Raw genomic sequence first — 20,100 nt, forward strand, 5'->3', positions numbered from 1 at the left:
CCGCATCTTTGGGGGTCACAGGACATAGGATGCCTGTGTCTGTGACGCTTGGTCCGAACCAGCAGAGTTAAAGCTATGGTTGATGTTAAAGGGATTTCAACAATATGCATGTGATGGTGACAACTGGGCTGTTGACAGGGGGTGGTCCCTTGCTGCAAGGAGGCGGGGACCACTGAGGCCAGACCCCTGGCAGGCGGAGGCAGGGGTCCACTCAAGTTGGCTCCTTGCAGGCGGGCAACGGGAGCAGGAACTTGGAGTGAGTGCCAATTATTCGAGCCGAGAGGCTGGTGAAGGCTATCCTGCCGGAAGTGGCGGATAGAATGGGGGAGGAATATGCTGAAATCCCTGAGCGATAGTTGTGGTTTGTTTTGTGGTTCGGACCCTTTCAAATAAAGCTGCGGCCTTTGTTTTCCCAACAAACTGTCTTGGAGTTATTTCTTTGTTCAGGGTGGTTGCGAGTGAGTGTGGTCCTGTATGTACATATTATGACAGTCGAAGTGGACCTTGTGTCCACGGAGACTCTATAATATGAACTAAGGCCCACTCGTGGAGCGGGAAGGGGGGGGGGCGATTTGGAAAGGAAGAAAAAGGGGGAGGGATAGAGTTAGAGAGCGTAGGTAGCGTAGAAGTACGAACGGGGGGGGGGTAGGTTTCGGGGGGGGAAGGAGCAGCGTAGATACAAGGGACGTGTGGCAGCCTTTGATTGGCTGGAAGCGAGTTAGTAGTAGCTGATAGGGGGAAAAAGTTTTGAATCTCGGAGGGAGTTTATGCTGTTCACAGTAGTGGCGATACGGCGGCGGGACTAGTGGGACAATTTTGCTTCCCTCCCACCCACCCTTTTGTTATATTGTTCTGTGGTTGTATATAGTGGACAGAATGAATTGTTGTTGTGCAGGTCGTCGCGGCAGGGGCGCTTGGTCCGAACCAGCAGAGTTAAAGCTATGGTTGATGTTAAAGGGATTTCAACAATATGCATGTGATGGTGACAACTGGGCTGTTGACAGGGGGTGGTCCCTTGCTGGAAGGAGGCGGGGACCACTGAGGCCAGACCCCTGGCAGGCGGAGGCAGGGGTCCACTCAAGTTGGCTCCTTGCAGGCGGGCAACGGGAGCAGGAACTTGGAGTGAGTGCCAATTATTCGAGCCGAGAGGCTGGTGAAGGCTATCCTGCCGGAAGTGGCGGATAGAATGGGGGAGGAATATGCTGAAATCCCTGAGCGATAGTTGTGGTTTGTTTTGTGGTTCGGACCCTTTCAAATAAAGCTGCGGCCTTTGTTTTCCCAACAAACTGTCTTGGAGTTATTTCTTTGTTCAGGGTGGTTGCGAGTGAGTGTGGTCCTGTATGTACATATTATGAATAGAAACCTGAAAATATGATGACAGATTGCACAACTCTTACAGTATGGAGTTTTACATAGGGAGGTATAAATGCCCACATATTGCTATGAGCTATAGTGAATAGGCCCCTAAATGTTTGGAAAAAATATTTGAAATCTTGTCTAGGTGTTGCTGGACACAAGTTTCAATCTTGTAGCCATTCAATAATTTTGTGTATGCTACCATGTGCCCAATATATGCTTTTCTGGAGAAAAAGACTCACAATCCATATTAGTTCTATCATATTGTCACCAGCCACATGCTTTATTCTCCCTCCGCAATGAGAAAGGTGAAAAAAATATCACACTAATATCATGGGTGATTTCAAATGACCATCTTATTTTTTTTTTCCATGTTTTCTCTGGTCTGATGTTTTATCTTTTGAGTGAGGGGTAAACCTTTCCAGGAGATTAACTATTATTTCTGGGCTCAGAGTTTTGTGATTTTTAGGCAGTCTAATTAGATTTGCTGTTCCACACTTGGTGCACCTTGATCTTGAATGTAGTCTGTTCACAGCTTGTTGAATTTCTTGGCGAGATAGTGTCTGATAACCCAATGGGAAAGGAGCAGGTATGATGGTACCCCAGGGCTGCTTAGACATTCTGAAATAAGAATTACAAAGCTGAATGTGTTTGTCTTACAACACTCAAATTATTCTTGTCTGATGATGATTTATGAGGAGATTCTAGGACATTACTCTGAGAAAGGTCCTTGAAGATCCAGTGTAGCAATGAATAATGCAATATTTACAAATGTTTTGTGTACAAATAAAATAGCAAAATGTTCTACTTTTACCAGGCAAATCAATACACTACAGAATGTGAAGCAGATGACAATAGAATCAGAATTAAAGTGCTAATCATTTGTGGGTATATTACTGAATTCTAGATAACTCTTACAAATTATGAAAAGTGCAGACCCTGATCCTGAAAATTACTCAGCCTCTTCTTCTCCATTAATTTATCATTGCTCTTCCTAGTGATGTTTCACTATCAAGACCTTGAAAGCCACAAACAAACAACATTGGAGACTGCTTCTTTTAAGAATGTGAAGGTTAATTTAACAGGTTTGTTCAATTAATATTATAGTGGAATTTATGCATTTATGGGGTAGATTTTAAAAGGTGCGCGTGGGAGTAGATTTGTTTGCGCAACCCAGCGCGAACAAATCTACTCCCAATTTTATAACATGCACGCGCTGCTGTGCACATGTTATAAAATACAGGGTCGTTGCGCGCAAGGTTGCGCAAAATCGGCAGCCTGCGCGCGCCGAGCCACACAGCCATCCTCCGTTCCCTCTGAGGCCGCTCCAAAATCGGAGCGGCCTCGGAGGGAACTTTCCTTCCGGCCCCCCCCCCCACCTTCCCCTCCCTTCCCCTATCTAACCCACCCCCCAGCCCTAACTAATTCCCCCCTCTACCTTTATTTTACAAGTTACGCCTGCCCCGGCTGGCTGCCGGCGCGCCATGTTCCGGTCCGGGGGCTGTTCCGGAGGCCGCGGCCATGCCCCCAGAACGCCCCTGGACCGGAACCACGGCCCCGCCCCCAGAACGTCCCCTGATGACACGTCGGCTGTGACACGTCTCCAACACGCCCCCCAGGAAAGCCCCGGGACTTACGCGCACCCCGGGGCTTGTGCGCGCCGCCGAGCCCATGCAAGATAGGCTCGGCACGTGCAGGGGGTGGAAGGGGCAGCTTTTCGGGGGGTTACGCGCTTATCCCTTTGAAAATCTGCCCCTTCATGTACAGTGGTGCAATATCACAAGTAGCCCTTGCAGCCCCTAGTTCGCAGCAGCCCAAATGCTAAGTTTGTTAGTGAAAGTCTTTTGCTTTATGGCTTATGGATCAGATGTTCAGGAAAACAAAAAATACTCTAAAACTGTAAGCCGCCTGACTTAAGGTCCTTTTGTGTTTTTCTCATGTTGTAAATCGTACTTATGTCTTACATCCCTGTACACATTGACTATACTTAAGAAATAAAAATGCTTACTGTAAACAGTGTTTTCCATAGATAGCAAGATGAATTAGCCACTACATGTGGGTGGCGTTATCCGGTGGCATCGAACAGACTTGTCTCTTCAAGATAGAAGAACTTTGAGCTCTACTGAATGTGTGTAGGAATTCTAGCGTGGACTTTGCCTCGTGAACCTTCTTACAGATCGATACTCTAAGGCCGTGGTAGAAGCAGTGCGGCAGTGTCAGGCGCACCCTCGTTCCCCGCACGCACAGTTCTCTTCACCTACCGCTTGATACTCTCTTCAAATTGCAGCAAATGCATGCCGCGGCTGCGAAGCCTTAGGCAAGCATTAGGCCCGCGCAACCCATTTTACTGTATAGAGCGCCTATACAGTATCCTGGGTTCGCGGGCCTAACGCTTCACGGCCGCGCTGGTATCTGTCATTTCAAATGTCATTTCAAATGACATTTGAAATGACAGGTACCAGGAAGTGGACAGTTATGTTCCCTGATGCTCGGCAAACTTTCCCCCAGCCCCCGCTCACCTGCCCTGGCCCCGTCCAGTCTCCGGTGCAGCCCCAGTCCTGTCCCCTCCTCCCGAAGCAAAAAAAAAAAAACCCGAAAAAGTAGCAAGGCTCGGGCCTGCTACGGTAGTCCCTTCTCCCTTCTCCTCTCCTCCCGATTTCGGCGCTCAAGGCGGCCAGGTGGGCGTGCATTCATCCAGGCAGAGGGAGCCGGCGGCGAAAGCGGCCTCCGGCTCCCTCTGCCTGGATGAATGCACAACCCCCGCCGGCAGTGAATGAATGCCCATGCGATTTCGGCGCTCAAGGCGGCCGGGTGGGCATGCATTCATCCAGGCAGAGGGAGCCGGCGGCGAAAGCGGCCTCCGGCTCCCTCTGCCTGGATGAATGCACGGCCCCCGCCGACAGTGAATGAGTGCCCGTGCGATTTCGGCGCTCAAGGCAGTCACATGTCGTGACGTCATGCCTTGAGCGCCGAAATCGCACGGGCATTCATTCACTGCTGGCGGGGGCCGTGCATTCATCCAGGCAGAGGGAGCCGGCGGCGAAAGCGGCCTCCGGAGGCCGCTTTTGCCGCCGGCTCCCTCTGCCTGGATGAATGCACGCCCACCCGGCCGCCTTGAGCGCCGAAATCGCACGGGCATTCATTCACTGCTGGCGGGGGCCGTGCATTCATCCAGGCAGAGGGAGCCGGAGGCCGCTTTTGCCGCCGGCTCCCTCTGCCTGGATGAATGCACGCCCACCCGGCCGCGGCCTGGATCGAACACACTCCCACCGCCGCCTGGATCCAACGCGCGCCCACCCGCTCGCCAGCTCCCGCCACTGCCGCCTGGATGAACGGGCGCCCATCCGCCCGGCTCCCGCCGCCGCCTCGATGACCGCACGCCTGGGGGATTCGGAAAGTGACAGGAAAGTGACAGGTATTTATACATATATATAAACAACTTACGCTGCAATGTTTTTTACACTTTACTCCCTTTGGTTTTACCCCCATTTTTTACACTTTATTCCCGTTTTAATTTTCGAACACCACACTAACACCAAGTAGAGTTTAGGCGGTAAACTAACAGGTTAAGGACGCGGCAAAATAGCGGGTTACAAAGGAGATAATCTGAGCGCGCGTCACAGTATCGGAGGGGAATAGCTAATTCCTTCATTTACATATCATATGCATGCGGAAAGGACCAAACCACTACAAATGGTTCAAAATACTGCAGCCAGAATCCTAACTAATACAAAGAGAAGAGAGCACATTTCCCCAATCCTTAAAGAATTACACTGGCTACCAATTCATTTCAGAATTCTTTATAAGTCAATCACCATAATCTACAAATCCATCCAACAAATCGCCCCTCTCAACCTACAAATCCCTTTCATAAAACATACTTCCTCCAGACCCATAAGAGAGTACTACAAAGAGTCACTACAAGTACCGCCTTCCAAAACTTCCCTCCACATAACTTACAGAGATAGGGCTTTCTCCACAGCAGGACCCACGCTTTGGAACTCCATACCAACGGAACTTAGACAGGAACCCTGCTTACTGACTTTCAGAAAAAAGACTTAAAACATGGCTTTTCAAACAAGCCTTCCCAGACGCAGATTAAAAACTATTCTATCCGATTTTCAACCTCCAATCAACATATTTTATTATTATAACCATCCTGGTATCCTACCCCTAAGCATTATTATCATCCAGAATCTTCATTACTTATGATTTCGCCTTTATTGTTAAACTACATACTTGTACGGAACAATTCATTGCAATTCTCAAACATCCATTTTTGGAAATTCCTCCATTCTACAGGTTTATACACTTTGTTAAAGTTTCTATCTTGTCTTCTTCTTGCTCCTAGTTGTACGTCTCCCTGTTTATTGTAACTGCATCTATATTATTTATAGTTCATATTATTTCGTTCTCTGTTCCGCTTATCACCCATTGTTTATTGTAAACCGGCTTGATGTGATATTTTCACGAATGCCGGTATAGAAAAAATTAAAATAAATAAAATAAAATAAAATGCGTCTGTTTTAAGAAGCGCTAAGGACGCGTGAAACTGGAGACTGTATCACTGGATCGCCTTACGTGTCCGAATTGTGCGCTCCCAGCACGTTACAGACGGGAAATCTTCAACCACACGTTACAGTATCGACCTGTTAGTTAGTACCAGAGCTAAGTCTAACGATATAGTCAATTCTCCAGGGAGGCTGGTGGGCATTCCATGGCTAATTCATCCTGCTATCTATGGAAAACACTGTTTACAGCAAGCAAACTTGCTTTTTTTCCATCAATAAGCAATTTGAATTAGCCATTACATGTGGGGAGTCTCAAGTTGAGGGTTGCAGCAAAGTGTTTACTAGCAGGCCGATACAGTAAGGGTGCGTAAGAAAAAGTGCGGCAGTGCCAGGCGCCCGCTCGTTTGCCGCGCGCACAGTCCGGATCACATACCGCTCGATACAGTATTTAAATGGCATGCAAATGCAAGCCGCGTCCAAAGCACGTCCAAGAAGCGTCCATGAAGCGCAATCCGTTTTACTGTATAGGCGCTATACAGCGCCTATACAGTATCCTCGGTGTGCTGGAACCTGTCATTTAAAAAAAAAGTGCGGCAGTGCCCGGCGCCAGCAAGCCCCAGCAGCCGGCGATCGGAGGCAGGGAGCGCAACAAAGCACCCTCCTTCGGGCAGGCAAGAGAGATGAAATTTCACAGTCCCAAACCAACCCAATCCAAGCCCCAGCAGAGAGAGACAAAATTTCACAGTCCCGGGCAAACTTTCCCCCAGCCCCCGCTCACCTGCCCTGGCCACGGCCACGCAAGCCCCCAGCAGCAGCAGTAGAAGGGCGTTGAGAGAGAGCGGCTTCAGCAGCCCGGGACGGATCGGGCACTCCCCATGCGAGGCGGCTTCCAACAGCCCCGCCGGCGAAGGTGAATACGTGCACGCCTGTACGTCCAATATGGGCGCTCAAGGCAGCAGGCGCATGAACGCATGGCGTGACCTGAGCGCCCGGCTGGACGTCGGAGGTCACGGCGTGTGTGTATTCACCTTCGCCGGCGGGGCTGCTGGAAGCCGCCTCGCATGGGGAACGCCCGATCTGCTGAGGCCGCTCTCTCTCGCCGCCCTTCTACTGCTGCTGCTGGGGGCTTGCGTGGCCGCAGCCAGGGCAGGTGAGCGGGGGCTGGGGGAAAGTTTGCCCGGGACTGTGAAATTTCGTCTCTCTCTGCTGGGGCTTGCCTGACGCTTGGATTGGGTTGGTTTGGTTTGAGACTGAATTTTCGTGTGAAATTTCGTAATTTACCGCCTACCCTGACCCTGGCGTTACACTAACGCCAGGGTCAGGGTAGGCGGTAAATTAGCAGGTAAAAGACGCGGCAAGATAGCAGGTTAAAAAGGAGATAGTCGGGGCGCACGTTACTGAATGGGAGGGAATAGCTAATCAGATTGTTTACATACATATACATGCCGTGGGCGGAAAGGGATACACATCGAGTAAAAGAAGCGGTAAGGATCAGTAAAAACAGATAGTGAATAGCGGGTTAGACTTACGCGGCCAAATTGTGAGTACACAGCGGGTTAGAAACGGGGTAACTGCGGCCGCGCTTTACTGTATCAGCCTGTTAGTAAGCAAGCTGGTCCCCACTGTGAATAGTGGGCTACAGCGAAAAGAGTTTCTGCAAAACTGCCTGTCCGTATATGCGGACAGTCTTTGAGAAGTTATCCAGACAGCAGTGGGATGTGAAGGTATGAACTGACGACCAAGTTGCAGCTTTGCTTATGTCCTTAATAGGTATTAAATGAAGGTGAGCAATAGAGGAAGCCATAGCTCTTACTTGATGAGCCTTAACAGAGTCTGTGAGTTGTAATCCTGCTAAGCTGTACCAGTGATGAATGCACTTACTCAGCCAACCAATTAGACGATGTTCGCTTAGTGATCACAGATAATTTGGGCTGTAGGAGATAAAGAGCTAATTGGTTTGATGATGTGGTTGAATCCTTCTTTTGTAGTATACCAAGGCCAGTTTGCAGTCTAAAGTATGAAGGGCTTTTTCATCTTCATGCAGCCTTGGGAAAAAACATAGGCAGAATGATTGATTGATGTGTAAGACTGAGACCACCTTCAGAATAATCATGGAGTGAGTTCAGAGCATCATCCAGTTGTGAAAAAATTGCAGGTATGGAGGATATTGAACAAGAGCCTGGAGTTCGCTGACTCTTCTAGCAGAAGTGATGGCATCTAGAAAAATCACCTTCCAAATCAAAATATTTTAGTGAAGCTGATTCCAAAGGTTCAAACAAAGGTTTCATTAATTGGGAAAGAACCACATTGAGATCCCACATTATAGGAGGTTTTTGAACAGGGATTTTGATGTACAACACTCCTTTCTAGAATCTAGATATTAGTAGATGAGTGGATATGGGCTTACTGTCTACTGTATCATGGTAGGCTGCTAAGGCACTACGGTGGATCATACTTAAGAAGTGGTAAGACCTGAGTTCAAACGGTGAAGAAGGCACTGTAGCACCAATGTGACTGGTAGATGGGTGTGTGCAAGTAAGCATCCTTGTGGTCCAACTCACACATCCATTTGTCCTTCTGAATGTAAGGAAGAATCGTAGTGAGAGAGTTCATTTTGAATTTGTAGTATTTATTTATTTATTTATTTATTTATTTATCAAGTTTATATACCGTTTTACCAGTAAAAATAACTGACCAAAGTGGTTTACATTAGCAAAAATAACAAAAACAAAATTAAAAAATTAATTAAAATTAGATAAATAATAAAAGTAAAGTTAAAACAAAGTACAAATAAAAATACAATATGTTACATAATCAATAAAATCAATGATGACAAAATAAGAATTTGGCCATTACAATTAAAAACTAAAAGAACAGAAATAGAATAACAAGCAAATCAATATAGTTTAAACATACTTAACCTTACTTAGTTTGACTAGAAGGTTCAAAATCCTTAAATGCTTCCTGGAAAATATGAGTTTTTAAAACCTTATTGAACTCCTTTTGACTACATATTAACCTTATAGAGTCTGGCAAGGCATTCCATAAAATGGGATCAGCAACCGAGAAAGCTCTATTCCTTGTCACATTCAGTGCTGCATTTGTTACTGAAGGAATTTCTAGTAAGTTTTTACCTGTTGATCTGAGCTCTCTCTGAGGTTTATAAACTCGCAACGTGGAACGTAGCCAAGTAGAATCAATATTGTTCAACAGAGAGTGTATTAAAATGATAATTTTGTATTGAATTCTATATTTGACTAGCAACCAGTGTAGTTTATACAAGATTGGTGAAATATTTTGTTTTAGTGGGGTACCAGTAAGTAGTCTAGCTGCAGAATTCAAGACCAGTTGTAAATGGTGTAATGGTGGTTTCAGTACAGCGCTTGCAGTACTGAACGATAATCATGGAAAAATAAAAGAGGACGTAATCGTTTTAAAACATGTAATTTAAAAAATGAAGATTTTACCACTTTGGAAATATGTTGCGTTAGAGATAGATTAGTGTCAATCCACACTCCAAGATTACGTGCTAACTTAGTAACCTGAATCACTTCTTTACCTAAGTTTACACTAGCTGGAGGGGCATTAGTAGGATTTGATATAAAGCTTAGACAAAGAAGTTCTGTTTTCTTTTTGTTCAGTTTTAAATGATTATGGGCCAACAACTGTTCGATTGTACTGATGTATATTTGAATCAGAGAGAAGGTATCGGACCAGGATGATTTGTAAGGAACAAATAACTGAATGTCATCAGCATAAAGTTTAAATTGGACATTCAGAGAAGCCAGAATCTGGCACAGAGGCAAGAGATAAATGTTAAACAGTATTGGGGACAATGAAGAGCCCTGTGGAACACCTGTTGATTGAGTATAACTTTGAGAGGAACAAGCGCCTATATTAATTTGGCAGATACGATCTGAGAGAAAACTCCCAAACCAATCTAAGACTGTAGATTTTATACCTATAAATTGTGGAGCAGACATCAATAGTTTATGGTCCAGCATATCAAACGCTGCTGAAATATCTAATAAAATGACCACAGTATAAGAATCGAAACTTCTAAGGAAAGTGTCAAAAGAGGATAACAATAAGGTCTCAGTAGAGTGTCCTTTCCTAAAGCCATGCTGGTTTGGGTGAAGTATGTCAAACTCCGATAGATAGTCTTTGAGTTGATGTAATACTACCGATTCCAAAATTTTTGCTAAGGAACATAAGAGGCAATAGGTCTCAAGTTTGAAAAATCCATAAATGAAGAAGTTTTGTTCTTTAAAATAGGCAAGATTGATGTTTGTTTTAATAAATCAGGAAACTTTCCAGATTCCAGAGATTGATTAATAAGTGAACACAGATAATCAGGATACTTTTCAACGATACTTTTTAATAGTGTACCAGAGCAAGGGTTTAGTGGGGAATTTGAAATTTTTTGCTTGCTTATAATCTTTTGAATAGCTTTAGGAGTAATGGAGTGAAAGTCAGTCCATTCCGAATTTACTTATTGTTGTTTATAGTTTGGGTAGGGTAGGGTAGAGTGGCAAGTTCCTGAGATATCGTTTCAATCTTTTGTTGGAAAAATTTAGATATTTGTTCACATGTTTCATTTGTGATTTCAGGAAGTGCGTTTGCATGATCAGTTGTTAGTGATTTTACTATATTAAACAATGTTGCCGGATTATTGTTTGCAAGTGCTATTTTATCCGCATAGTACCTTTTCCTTAGTAGGTTAACTTCATTTCTGTATTGTTTTAACATATTGTGGAAGTCAAACAGTGCTTCAGAGTTCTGTTTTAACCAGACAAGCTCCTTTTTTCTTAAAGCGGTTTTCATCATACGTAAAGTACTATTGAACCAAGGAAAATTCAATTTGTTTTGGGAGTTTTTTTGTGTTATTGATCTAAGAGGAGCAACCGCATCTAGAGTTGTCAAGATAGCTGAGTTCCACTCTTCTAGTGATTTATCAACATTCTCGGCAAGTTCAAGAGGTATATTATCAGCAAATGCATTTAAAAAGGATTCTGCAGTTATAGGTTTCCTTTTTTTAAGTTGTTTAACTGTATCACTTGAACCTTTCTGTAAAATGGAGGTCGAGAAAGAAATAAGATGATGATCTGACCACGGAACCAATTGATTATTTAAATCAACTAATGGTATATTCAAATATGAAGAATTATAAAAAATTAGGTCTAAGGTATTTCCTTTGATATGAGTGGGATCAGAAATGAGTTGGGTCCAACCTAGTCCAGACATAGCATCTAGGAAAGAAGTAGTAATGGTAGATGAGGAATCATTATTTATTTGCAGGTTGAAATCACCTATAAGAATAGTTTCTGCTAAGTTTAAAGACAAAGAGGAGATGAGTTCTAAGAATTTTGACAAATGTGTGTGTAAAGTTCTTGGTGGACAATATACTAGTACCACATTTAGATAATCAGTAGATACTATCAAAAGTTCGAAGGGATCGCTATTATGGGTTATTTTCCTTACAGGTTTAAGAGAGGCTTTAATAAAAGCTAACACACCCCCACCTCTGCGCCTAGCTCGAACAACTGAAAAAGCGCAGTAATTGGTAGGACAAATACTGTTTACTATCACCGAATCTGACTCTGTAAGCCATGATTCGGTTATAAGTAAGCAGTCAGGCTCTTTCTCATTCAACAGATCCACAAATATAGGGGTTTTTTGCCTAATAGACTGAGCGTTACAGTACAAGAAGGTTAGCACCGGTAGTACAATAGTAGATAACATAGTTCTTAGCGGAATGTGAATTAAAAAAGATCTGTGAGTATGTACTTGCATAGAGTGACGCTTTTTATGTATGAACTGTGAGTCATATCTGCCATAGCCCATCACCGTTGGTATTTCCATTCTACTTCAAGGATACAGACTGATTTTCAAAAGTGTTGGAGCTAACTCAGAGCTAACGAAGGGGCTAACAAAGGGGCGTGCCCCTTTGTCTCGCTCCTTTGTCACACGACGCCACTGGCGTCGCCGCACGTTTAAACAGCAAAAGAGTCTCTTGAAGATGACGTTATGGGTGGGCAAAGCCAGTCGAACTGGCCGGCTGTGTAACGCGGGTTAGCTCTATCTTGACTTCAGCGAAGTTATCAGCTGGGTCATTTGTTCCACGAAGGTTTTTCCAGTAGGTAAAGATGTCACAGAGGCCCTGGTGAAGGTACTTATTCAGATGGCTCAGATCCAAATCAGCCACAAACCACCTGATTTCTTGGGGATGAGGAAATATTGGGAGTAAAAACCCTGCATAAGTTGTTTCAGAGGTATGGGTTCTATTGCCCACTGCTGTAAGAATGTCTGAACTTTCAGACATAGTTGTGGAAGATGGGATGGATTCAGCTGAAGCACAGAACAATGCAAGAGAAGAGATAGTCAAGAGAAATGCAAGCAGTACCCAGAGTGCACTATTTGTAGGAAAGGGTCTTTGGTGATAAGGCACCACTTGTCCACAAAAAAGCGGGATTCTGCCCCCACCCGGAACAGAGGGATGTGGATTGTGCAAAGGGATAAAAAATGTAGACCTTAGTTTAGGGTGAGCTGGTTAGGCCATTTTTTGCTGTCTGTGTTTTCTTTGACTAGGTCTGGCAGAAAGAGGCTGCTGATATTGAGTTGCAAGAGGTCAAGGATGGTAGTTTTGACAAGATTAGAAAGGATGCCAGTGAAAATAAGGCTGCTTGTAATGATAGAAAAGCCATTGTGTGCGGATGGCTGCTTGAGGCCTGTTGAGAGGGATTGTACAGCTACATTCTGGACTTTTATCTGTGCCATGGGCTCCTTAAGTTTTTCTCTAATAAGGTTATCTCAGAGACAGATAATGTCTGCTAGTTTCTCATGCATGTCCTCTCAAATGTTGCTGATCTTAAGCCATGCCATATGACATAATCCAATGGATAATGCGGAAGTTCTAGAAACTGAATCGGAAGCTTCATAGATCGAATGTATAACATGACGAATACTTTCTTTTGCATTCAAAGAACGCTGTATATAGCTCACAGATTCTTTCTCTGGTTGAAGAAAAGGCTTCATCTTTTGCAGGCAGTCATAGATATACTGCACCATGCAGAACTGATGAATAGTAATTCATGCAGTCAGCATGGAAACTTGGAATACTTTCTTGCTAAACTGGTCTAGAAACTGGTGATTTTTTTTCCCAGCAATGAATTGGAATGGATCCCTGTCTTTTTAGCTTTCTTCATCGTGAATTCAATTATCACTGAATGGTGCAGCAATTGCATGATACCAAATCCCAGAGACTGTTGAACCCTGTTCTTCAGATCCAATTTTCTTGGCATGGCAGAAATAGAGGTGTCCCACATTCTCATCTGCAGAGAGCTAAGAATAGCTTGGATCAGTAAAGCTACTGGTACTGATGGAGTATTGCGGATTTGTAGAAGGCCTAGAAGGTCAGAATGGGGGTCTTTGTCTTTATGAACATGGACACAGGGTGCATCCCATCTTTTCGATGATCATAGGGTATGAGAAGTTGTTCAGAGGTAACCTATGGTCTGGTGGCTCCAGCAGAGGATCAGAAGGTATGCCTATAAAGTCCTCATCTGAACCCAATGGCATAAGATCAGTCACCCAGGAGTGCAACGATGATGAAGGTGACTCTGGAGGCTCCTCTGGCAGGAGTGCAGATGATGCCAAGTGGTCCATCATTTCAAATCTACAAGTCTCCACTGCAAAGGAGTAGGAGGAAGCCTGAAGAATGGGATTCAAGGATGTGTTCATCCCTAGGGTTGAAAATGGGACTATGTTAGGTAGAATTGCCAATGCCAGGTTCTGAAGGACAGGTTTGCTTGGACAGTGCAGAAAAGAAACTTTTAACCAAAATCATAATCTGATCCACCAATTGATACGTTCTCTGACCCAGTCTAGGCGGTGGTATATCCTCTTCTGATACAAGGATTGGTTCTTGTGATTGGGTCTATGGACAATCCAAAAAGAGTCGGAGTATAGAACATATCGGATCTGGTGTCTCCAGATGAAACCCCTCCACCAATAACCTGGGGGGAGGGGGGGGAGAGGAAGGACTCTGGTGATTGGAGAAGGAAGTGTTAATCTTACACCATCCCCTGCAGATCTGATGCACCATTAACTGCATTGGTAGAATGGCTAATAGGCTTGGCAACTTGGACAGAGTAGAATGCTTTGAAGACTTTGAAGATTTAGACTTGTCATGTTTAGATGAATGTAATTCTGATCACATTGAGGAATCTGGGGTAATGCTTTGATGCTGTATGGATGGAAGTGCTACTTGTATCAGTGCTGTGCCATGTGCTCCCTTATCAGGGTCCTAGTGTGTTAATCCAGTTGCGTCGAGCAGTTAAAGTGCCAAGGCTTTGGAATATGTCGACAAAGTGAGGGGCTTCATTTTAGATGTGTTGTGTATTGTGTGCTAAGATGGAATGCATCAACACCATCTGCATTGATTGATCAGTCAGCACTGAATACTTCAATGATTCATGCTCTGGATGCTTTGATGTACTGTGCATCGAGTCTGTTGATGTATCGTGCATCACGCAAGATAATACACCGGGCCTTGACTTCTTCAATACTCTGTGCAGGCCTCTTAGAGAAGGAGAAAAACTGATGATACTTTTTTTTTTTGTTAGCACTGAAAAGTGTTTTTATGGAGCTGCCAGGTGACAAAAATTGATGGAAAAAATGAAGAATTTAAAATAATTTAGAGAGAAATTTCAGGAGAGACAGAGCACATGTCTGTGCTTGGGCTCAAACAAAAATTGACTGAGGAGGCTCACAAGGCAATGTCCACATGCTTAGTAGAGCTCAAAGTTGTACTATCATGAAGAGGGAAGTCCGTTTGGTGCCGCTGGATAATGTCACCTACCTATAATGGCTATTCAGCTTACTTATTTATTTATTTGGGTGTTTTATATACTGTCATTCCAGAATAAGATCACAACAGTTTACAAAATCAGCGTTCATATTCTTGGTTAACAATCACATTTTGGGCTAGCATTCACAATCTAGGTCAGCATCACAGCAAATATATGTTCTTGTTCAAATTCGTGCATATTCTTGGTCAACATGACAGCATGTTTATAGATTTCATATTCTTACATTTTCTAAGTTGGCATTATGGCAAATACCAATTCTAATTCTACTACTTATATACTTTACATCATTCAGTACTTATTATCATTTCACTACATTGTCTCTTGTACTGATGATGAAGTTTTCAGTATGTTGGTATTTTATGTTAAATTGTAAGCTTTTCTAAAAAGCCATGTTTTCAGTTCATGTTTGAAATTTTTTCTATCTGTTATCTGGCGTAATGACTCTGAGAGGGAGCTCCACAACTTGGGGCCTGCTGTGGAAAACATTCTGTTCCTGATTTGCCTTAGATGTGTGTACCGAGTAGAAGGCACAATTAGAAGTCCTTTTTTTTGTGATCTTAGAGTTCTCTGTGGTGAGTACTATTAAAGTGTCACTCCTAGTAATCATTGGTCAGTATTTGTAATTAATTCTGGATTGAACAGGAAGCCAGTGCAGTGCCATCAGTGAGGGGGTGATATGGTCCAATTTCCTTGTCCCTAGTAGTAGTCTAGCAGAGGCATTTTGGAGTAACTGTAGTGGTTTTAGTAAGCTTGAAGACAGGCCTAGTAATAAGAAGTTGCAGTAGTCTAAGTCTGAAAATATTAGTGCTTGTAGGATAGTGTGGAAATTCTGTATTTATAGTAGAGGTTTCAAACAGTGTAGTATTCTCAGTGTAGTATCCTGACAGAAAAATAACACATTTGATTATGCCGTGATTAGGAAATAAAAGTTATTCTTTGCAATTGCAGGGAGTCACTTGCGAAGTGAATTTTCAAAGGGATTTTCTGCGTCGACATAGCATATTTTTATTTATTTATTTTATTTATTTAGGGTTTTTATATACCGGCATTCGAGAACGCAGTCCCATCATGCTGGTTCACATTAAAACAAGTGTGCATCGTAAACAAAACTAAAACAATGGTGCGGAAAAAGGCAGTTACAAATAACAGGGAGATTAGAACTTGGCAGGGAGAGAAGAGAAAGGACAGGTTATTAATTCAAACATGTAACGATAGTGTAAAATAATATAAAATTCAAACATGAAGGTTAGTCATGGTGTATGTGAAGGTAAGGATTGGCGTGGGTGAGGTAGATCAGTTTGAGTCTGGGAATGCTTGTGTGAATATCCATGTCTTTAGTCTTTTTTTGAAGGTGCATATACAAATGCACCTGCTTTTTTCTAAACGAGAGTAGACGTGCATTTTTTGTTTCATGTGTACATTTTAGCAGGGAAAAAAGGAGAGGTCTGGGTGCGTTCCTGGGGAGTGAGGGAGGTGGGGTTCAGAAGTAGTTGCTATTTTGTTTGTGCACTTTTACACCTATTTGACATGCGCAAGTGAAATCAGGCTCGTCTATAGTATTTGGTTGGGAGGTGTGGGTGAACTGGTAGAGATTCAGGGTGGAGTGTACAGGATGTAGGTGATCTGGAGAAGGGCTGTGAGAATTGGAGAAGGTATTAGTGAATTGGCGACTCCAAGTATTTGTGCATGCTTTAAAATATACCTGCCTCCTAATTCTGGGTGTTTATTTGTGCACTCCATATTTTGTACATTTAATATATGTGCGTATGATTATAAAATGGGTAGACAAAGTATGCGTTTTCTTGCACATGTATTTTCAGAGCAGGAATATTCAGTATTTTATAAATTGTTTAGCTTCTGCCGCACAGTTGATTAAGTACTAAACATTCATCTCTATGCGTGAAAATCCTGTACCACAGATAGGTTTGAAATTTAGGCTCTGTGTACAGTTGCACAGCTGCCTCTTTCTAAATATATTCAGTCCTTCCTGAGGCTGGAAGTGGAGTAAATCTTCTCAGCTGCCTTGTTTGTTTGTGTTTTTTTTAAATATATTTTCCCTTCCTTTCTTTCCTCTCTCCCTTATTTATTAGATAAATGCAAACTTGGGGCTGGTCTAGTGTAACCCTGGCAGTTCTGTGCACTGCCATGCTTAGGGACCTGGGTTTGATTTTATTAAGGTGTTCTGCTCTCCAAGCCAGACAGGGCTTTAAACCCAAATTTGCTTCCCTCCCAAACCCCACTTTCCCTCTTCCCTCTTTTTCTGTTTCTGCATTCTTATCTTATTGGTTGCTCAGCCCGGTAACCTTGGGGTCATCTTTGATGCCTTTCTTTCCTTCACAATGCGCATTCACAACACTGCTAAAATGCTAACAGCAGTCCTTCCTTTCCGAGCATGCTAACCAAAACTCTTATCCGCTCTTGTCACCTTTTGCTTAGACTACTGCAAATTAATTTTTGCGGGCCTCCCGCTGAACTGTCTCTCGCCCCTGCAATCTATCCCAAATTCAGCTGCATGACTTATGTATCTTCAAAGTCGCTAATACCATGTAACTCTTCTTCAGTCCCTACACTGGCTCTCTGTCTGCTTTCGCATACAGTTCAAGCTTCTTTTGCTCGCCTATAAATACATTCACTCTGCGGCTCCTCATTACCTATCTTCTCTTCTCTCTGCTTACATACACCCTTCCTCATGAACTCCAGTCATCCATCAAGTCACTCTTATCTGTGTCTTCTCCTCCCCCACCACACTTTCCACCTTGCTGTACTGTATGCCTGGAATACACTTTCTGGGTCCATGTGTCATGCTCCTTCTCTGGCCGCATTCAAATCCAGTTTAAAACTTCACATTTTTGAAGATACTTTTAAATCCTAAGTACTTCTCTACATTAAATAGCTTTTTCACAGACTCTTGCTTGACAAGTATATTTCTCTTGACTGGATTGTAAGCTCTATAGAGAAGGGACTGCCTCTTATGTGTAATGACGACACCTAATAGTTAAATTTTAGGACCTTGACTGGAGGCTTAAAGAAGGCACTCTCTGGCCTAGGATCATCACTGCAATTACTGGATTTAGGAAAGTTGGAAAGGGATATAAAATATGGAAAGAAATCACTGGATAGGTGTGAGTGAAGGTTCATGGCACTAGATCCCAGCCCTAGTGCTGACTGAGTGAGAGGCCTAAAGGAGCAGGAGGAAGCTGCCATTGAAAAAAGAAAAAAGTGTGCAAACTTTACAAAAAAAAAAGTTTTAGAATTAATTTTATGCGCTTGCTAGTTTGCTGGATTTTTTTTTTTTAAATCTGATGCTGATTTTTGCCAATCAGTGAATCTGCATGGGATTTTGAATGATTTTGCTAATTCATGAAAATGCGCATCAGGCAGATTCCATGCGACTCATCAGATTTCAACAAATATGCTTGGATTTTCCCTAGATTGGCACATCCTTTACTTCTTATGACTCCTATGGCCCTGATTCACAAAGGGCTTTTTCTCAGTCTCTGCCTACGGAAAAATCATTAGTTCTCTACCTTTTCTTCCTTGTGCCTTTTGTTTTGTTTTGTTTCATTTCATCCTTTCTCTTTCGCCCCTCTTCATTTTAATATTTCCTTCTGCTGCACAACATGAAGTGTCTCTTCAAAGTTTCATAGCAGTTAAATCTGGCACTTTTACAGTGAGGAACATCAGTTGTAGGGCCCGATTCCCTATGCTGTTCTCCCAGAATGGGAGACAAGTCTTATTAAATCAAGCCCTTAGACTGAAAAAAAGTTTAGACGGGAGATGGGCATTGAGAGGGACCGATTAATGTGAAAAGGCATTTTCAAGTTGCTTTTCAAAGTCTCAGCATTTGTATTTTTGCCCAGAGATCATTCCCATCAGCTTAAAGAGAGATTAATAACATGATGGTTAAACAAGCTGCAAATATTTTAAAGCTCACCTGCTTGCAAAGATGTATAAGCTATGCCGATGGCAGAGGCAAAAGTGGCAGCACAGCCTAGCTGGCATGAAGTGTGTGTGTGGGTCCTACTCTGCTAACTCAAGGACCTATATAAGGTGTAGCCAAGGTGCATCACAAAGCAGGTGACATAGCAGTGGCCTCAGAGACTAACAGGAGCAACCTCAAGGAAGTTGTGCCATTAAGGTCAAGTGCACTCTAATCTCTTTCCCCTTACCCCTGTGGCAGAGAACTCACAGGTTGTCAGTTGGTTGCCAAGAAGCAGAAATGTCCTTAAATTTGTCCCAGCTCTTGCTGGTTTCATTTCACCCATGGAAGCTAATAAATCCAATCTTCAGGCATTCATTGACTGGTTCGGTGATTTCTATCATTCCTCATTGTTGTGCTTATATTGGAATTCAACTATGTTTTTTAAAAATCCGGTTGCAGGCAGTGAATAAGGATCAGATGTACCAAAAGAGTTTTTCCATTTTGTGTTCGTGCATCTGGCTTAGCATATACACTCAGCATTCTCTTTGCATATGTTTGGTTCCATCTTCAGTTTTCTCCTATGCTGGTTTCCTTTAGGGTCTCTACTGTATTTCAGAATACATTCTATGGTTTAGTTTTAATTTCTGCTCTATTTAATGCAAGTTTTTAAGAATGAGAACCAGAAAAAATATTCAGGCAGCAAAATTATTGGGAATTTAAGGAAACCAAAGACAACCTTTTTAGCATGGGAGGTAGAGAGTGGATCTGCTGATAATTTAGGAGAGAAGAAACCTCTAGTACATTTAGAAATGAGACAGATGTCAGCTGTAGGCATGCGTTAACATAAGAATGTAAGAAGTTATATGCAGGGTCAGAGCAAGTCCATAGAGCCCAGCATCCTACTCCAAAATGGCCGTTTCGGGTCACACGTACCTGGCAGATCCCAAAAGTAGATCTACATCTTGTTGCTGACTCCCAGGGATAAGCAATGGATTTCCCCAAGTCTAGCTGGCTAATAATTGTTTATGGCTTTTTCTTCCAGGAGCTTGCCCAAACCCTTTTCAAACCCTGCTGTGCTACTTACCTTGACCACATCTGCAGACGACAAATACCGTAGTTTGACTTTGTGTGAAGTGAAGTAATATTGTTGGCCACAATTTGTTTTAAATCTGCCTATTGTTCCTTTTATGGAGTGTCTCCTTGATTTAGTATTATTTGTGAAGGTAAATAACTCTCCCTTACACATTCCACCCTTCTCGTGATTTATATACTTTAATCATATCCTCTCTCAACTGTCTCTTCTGCAAGCTGAGGAGCCCTAACCTGTGTATCCTCTCTCCTCTTTATCATTTTTGTTGCCCTTTTCCATACCTTTTCTAGTTACACTATGTCTTTTTGTGAGATAGGGTGGTCAGAACTGCACCAAATACTGATGGTGTGG

The 20,100-nt window shown here is 43.1% G+C and overlaps 1 protein-coding gene and 1 long non-coding RNA gene across 15 annotated transcripts in view; one reads left to right on the top strand and one right to left on the bottom strand.

The window, feature by feature from the left end:
- LOC115075431 overlaps positions 1-20,100 on the top strand; it is a 60,022-nt gene that overhangs the window by 26,907 nt on the left and 13,015 nt on the right. For 6 of the 14 annotated variants that reach the window (XR_003852504.1, XM_029575792.1, XM_029575791.1 and 3 more), the window contains one exon: positions 2,355-2,441. The exons of the other annotated variants lie outside the window; for them this stretch is intronic. Coding sequence is in view for 5 of the 6 variants with exons in the window: in XM_029575792.1 (XP_029431652.1) it covers positions 2,355-2,441 (87 nt within the window). In the remaining variant the exon portion in view is untranslated. The remainder of the gene's footprint in view (positions 1-2,354; positions 2,442-20,100) is intronic. 14 annotated transcript variants of the gene reach the window in all.
- Positions 1,695-18,755, bottom strand: LOC115075433. The gene is made up of 2 exons (XR_003852509.1): positions 18,672-18,755; positions 1,695-1,977 (listed from the first exon to the last, which is right to left on the bottom strand). It is a non-coding gene; the product is annotated as an uncharacterized LOC115075433 (long non-coding RNA).

Source organism: Rhinatrema bivittatum, chromosome 13 (assembly GCF_901001135.1).
Source record: "Rhinatrema bivittatum chromosome 13, aRhiBiv1.1, whole genome shotgun sequence".
NCBI classification, from domain to species: domain Eukaryota; kingdom Metazoa; phylum Chordata; class Amphibia; order Gymnophiona; family Rhinatrematidae; genus Rhinatrema; species Rhinatrema bivittatum.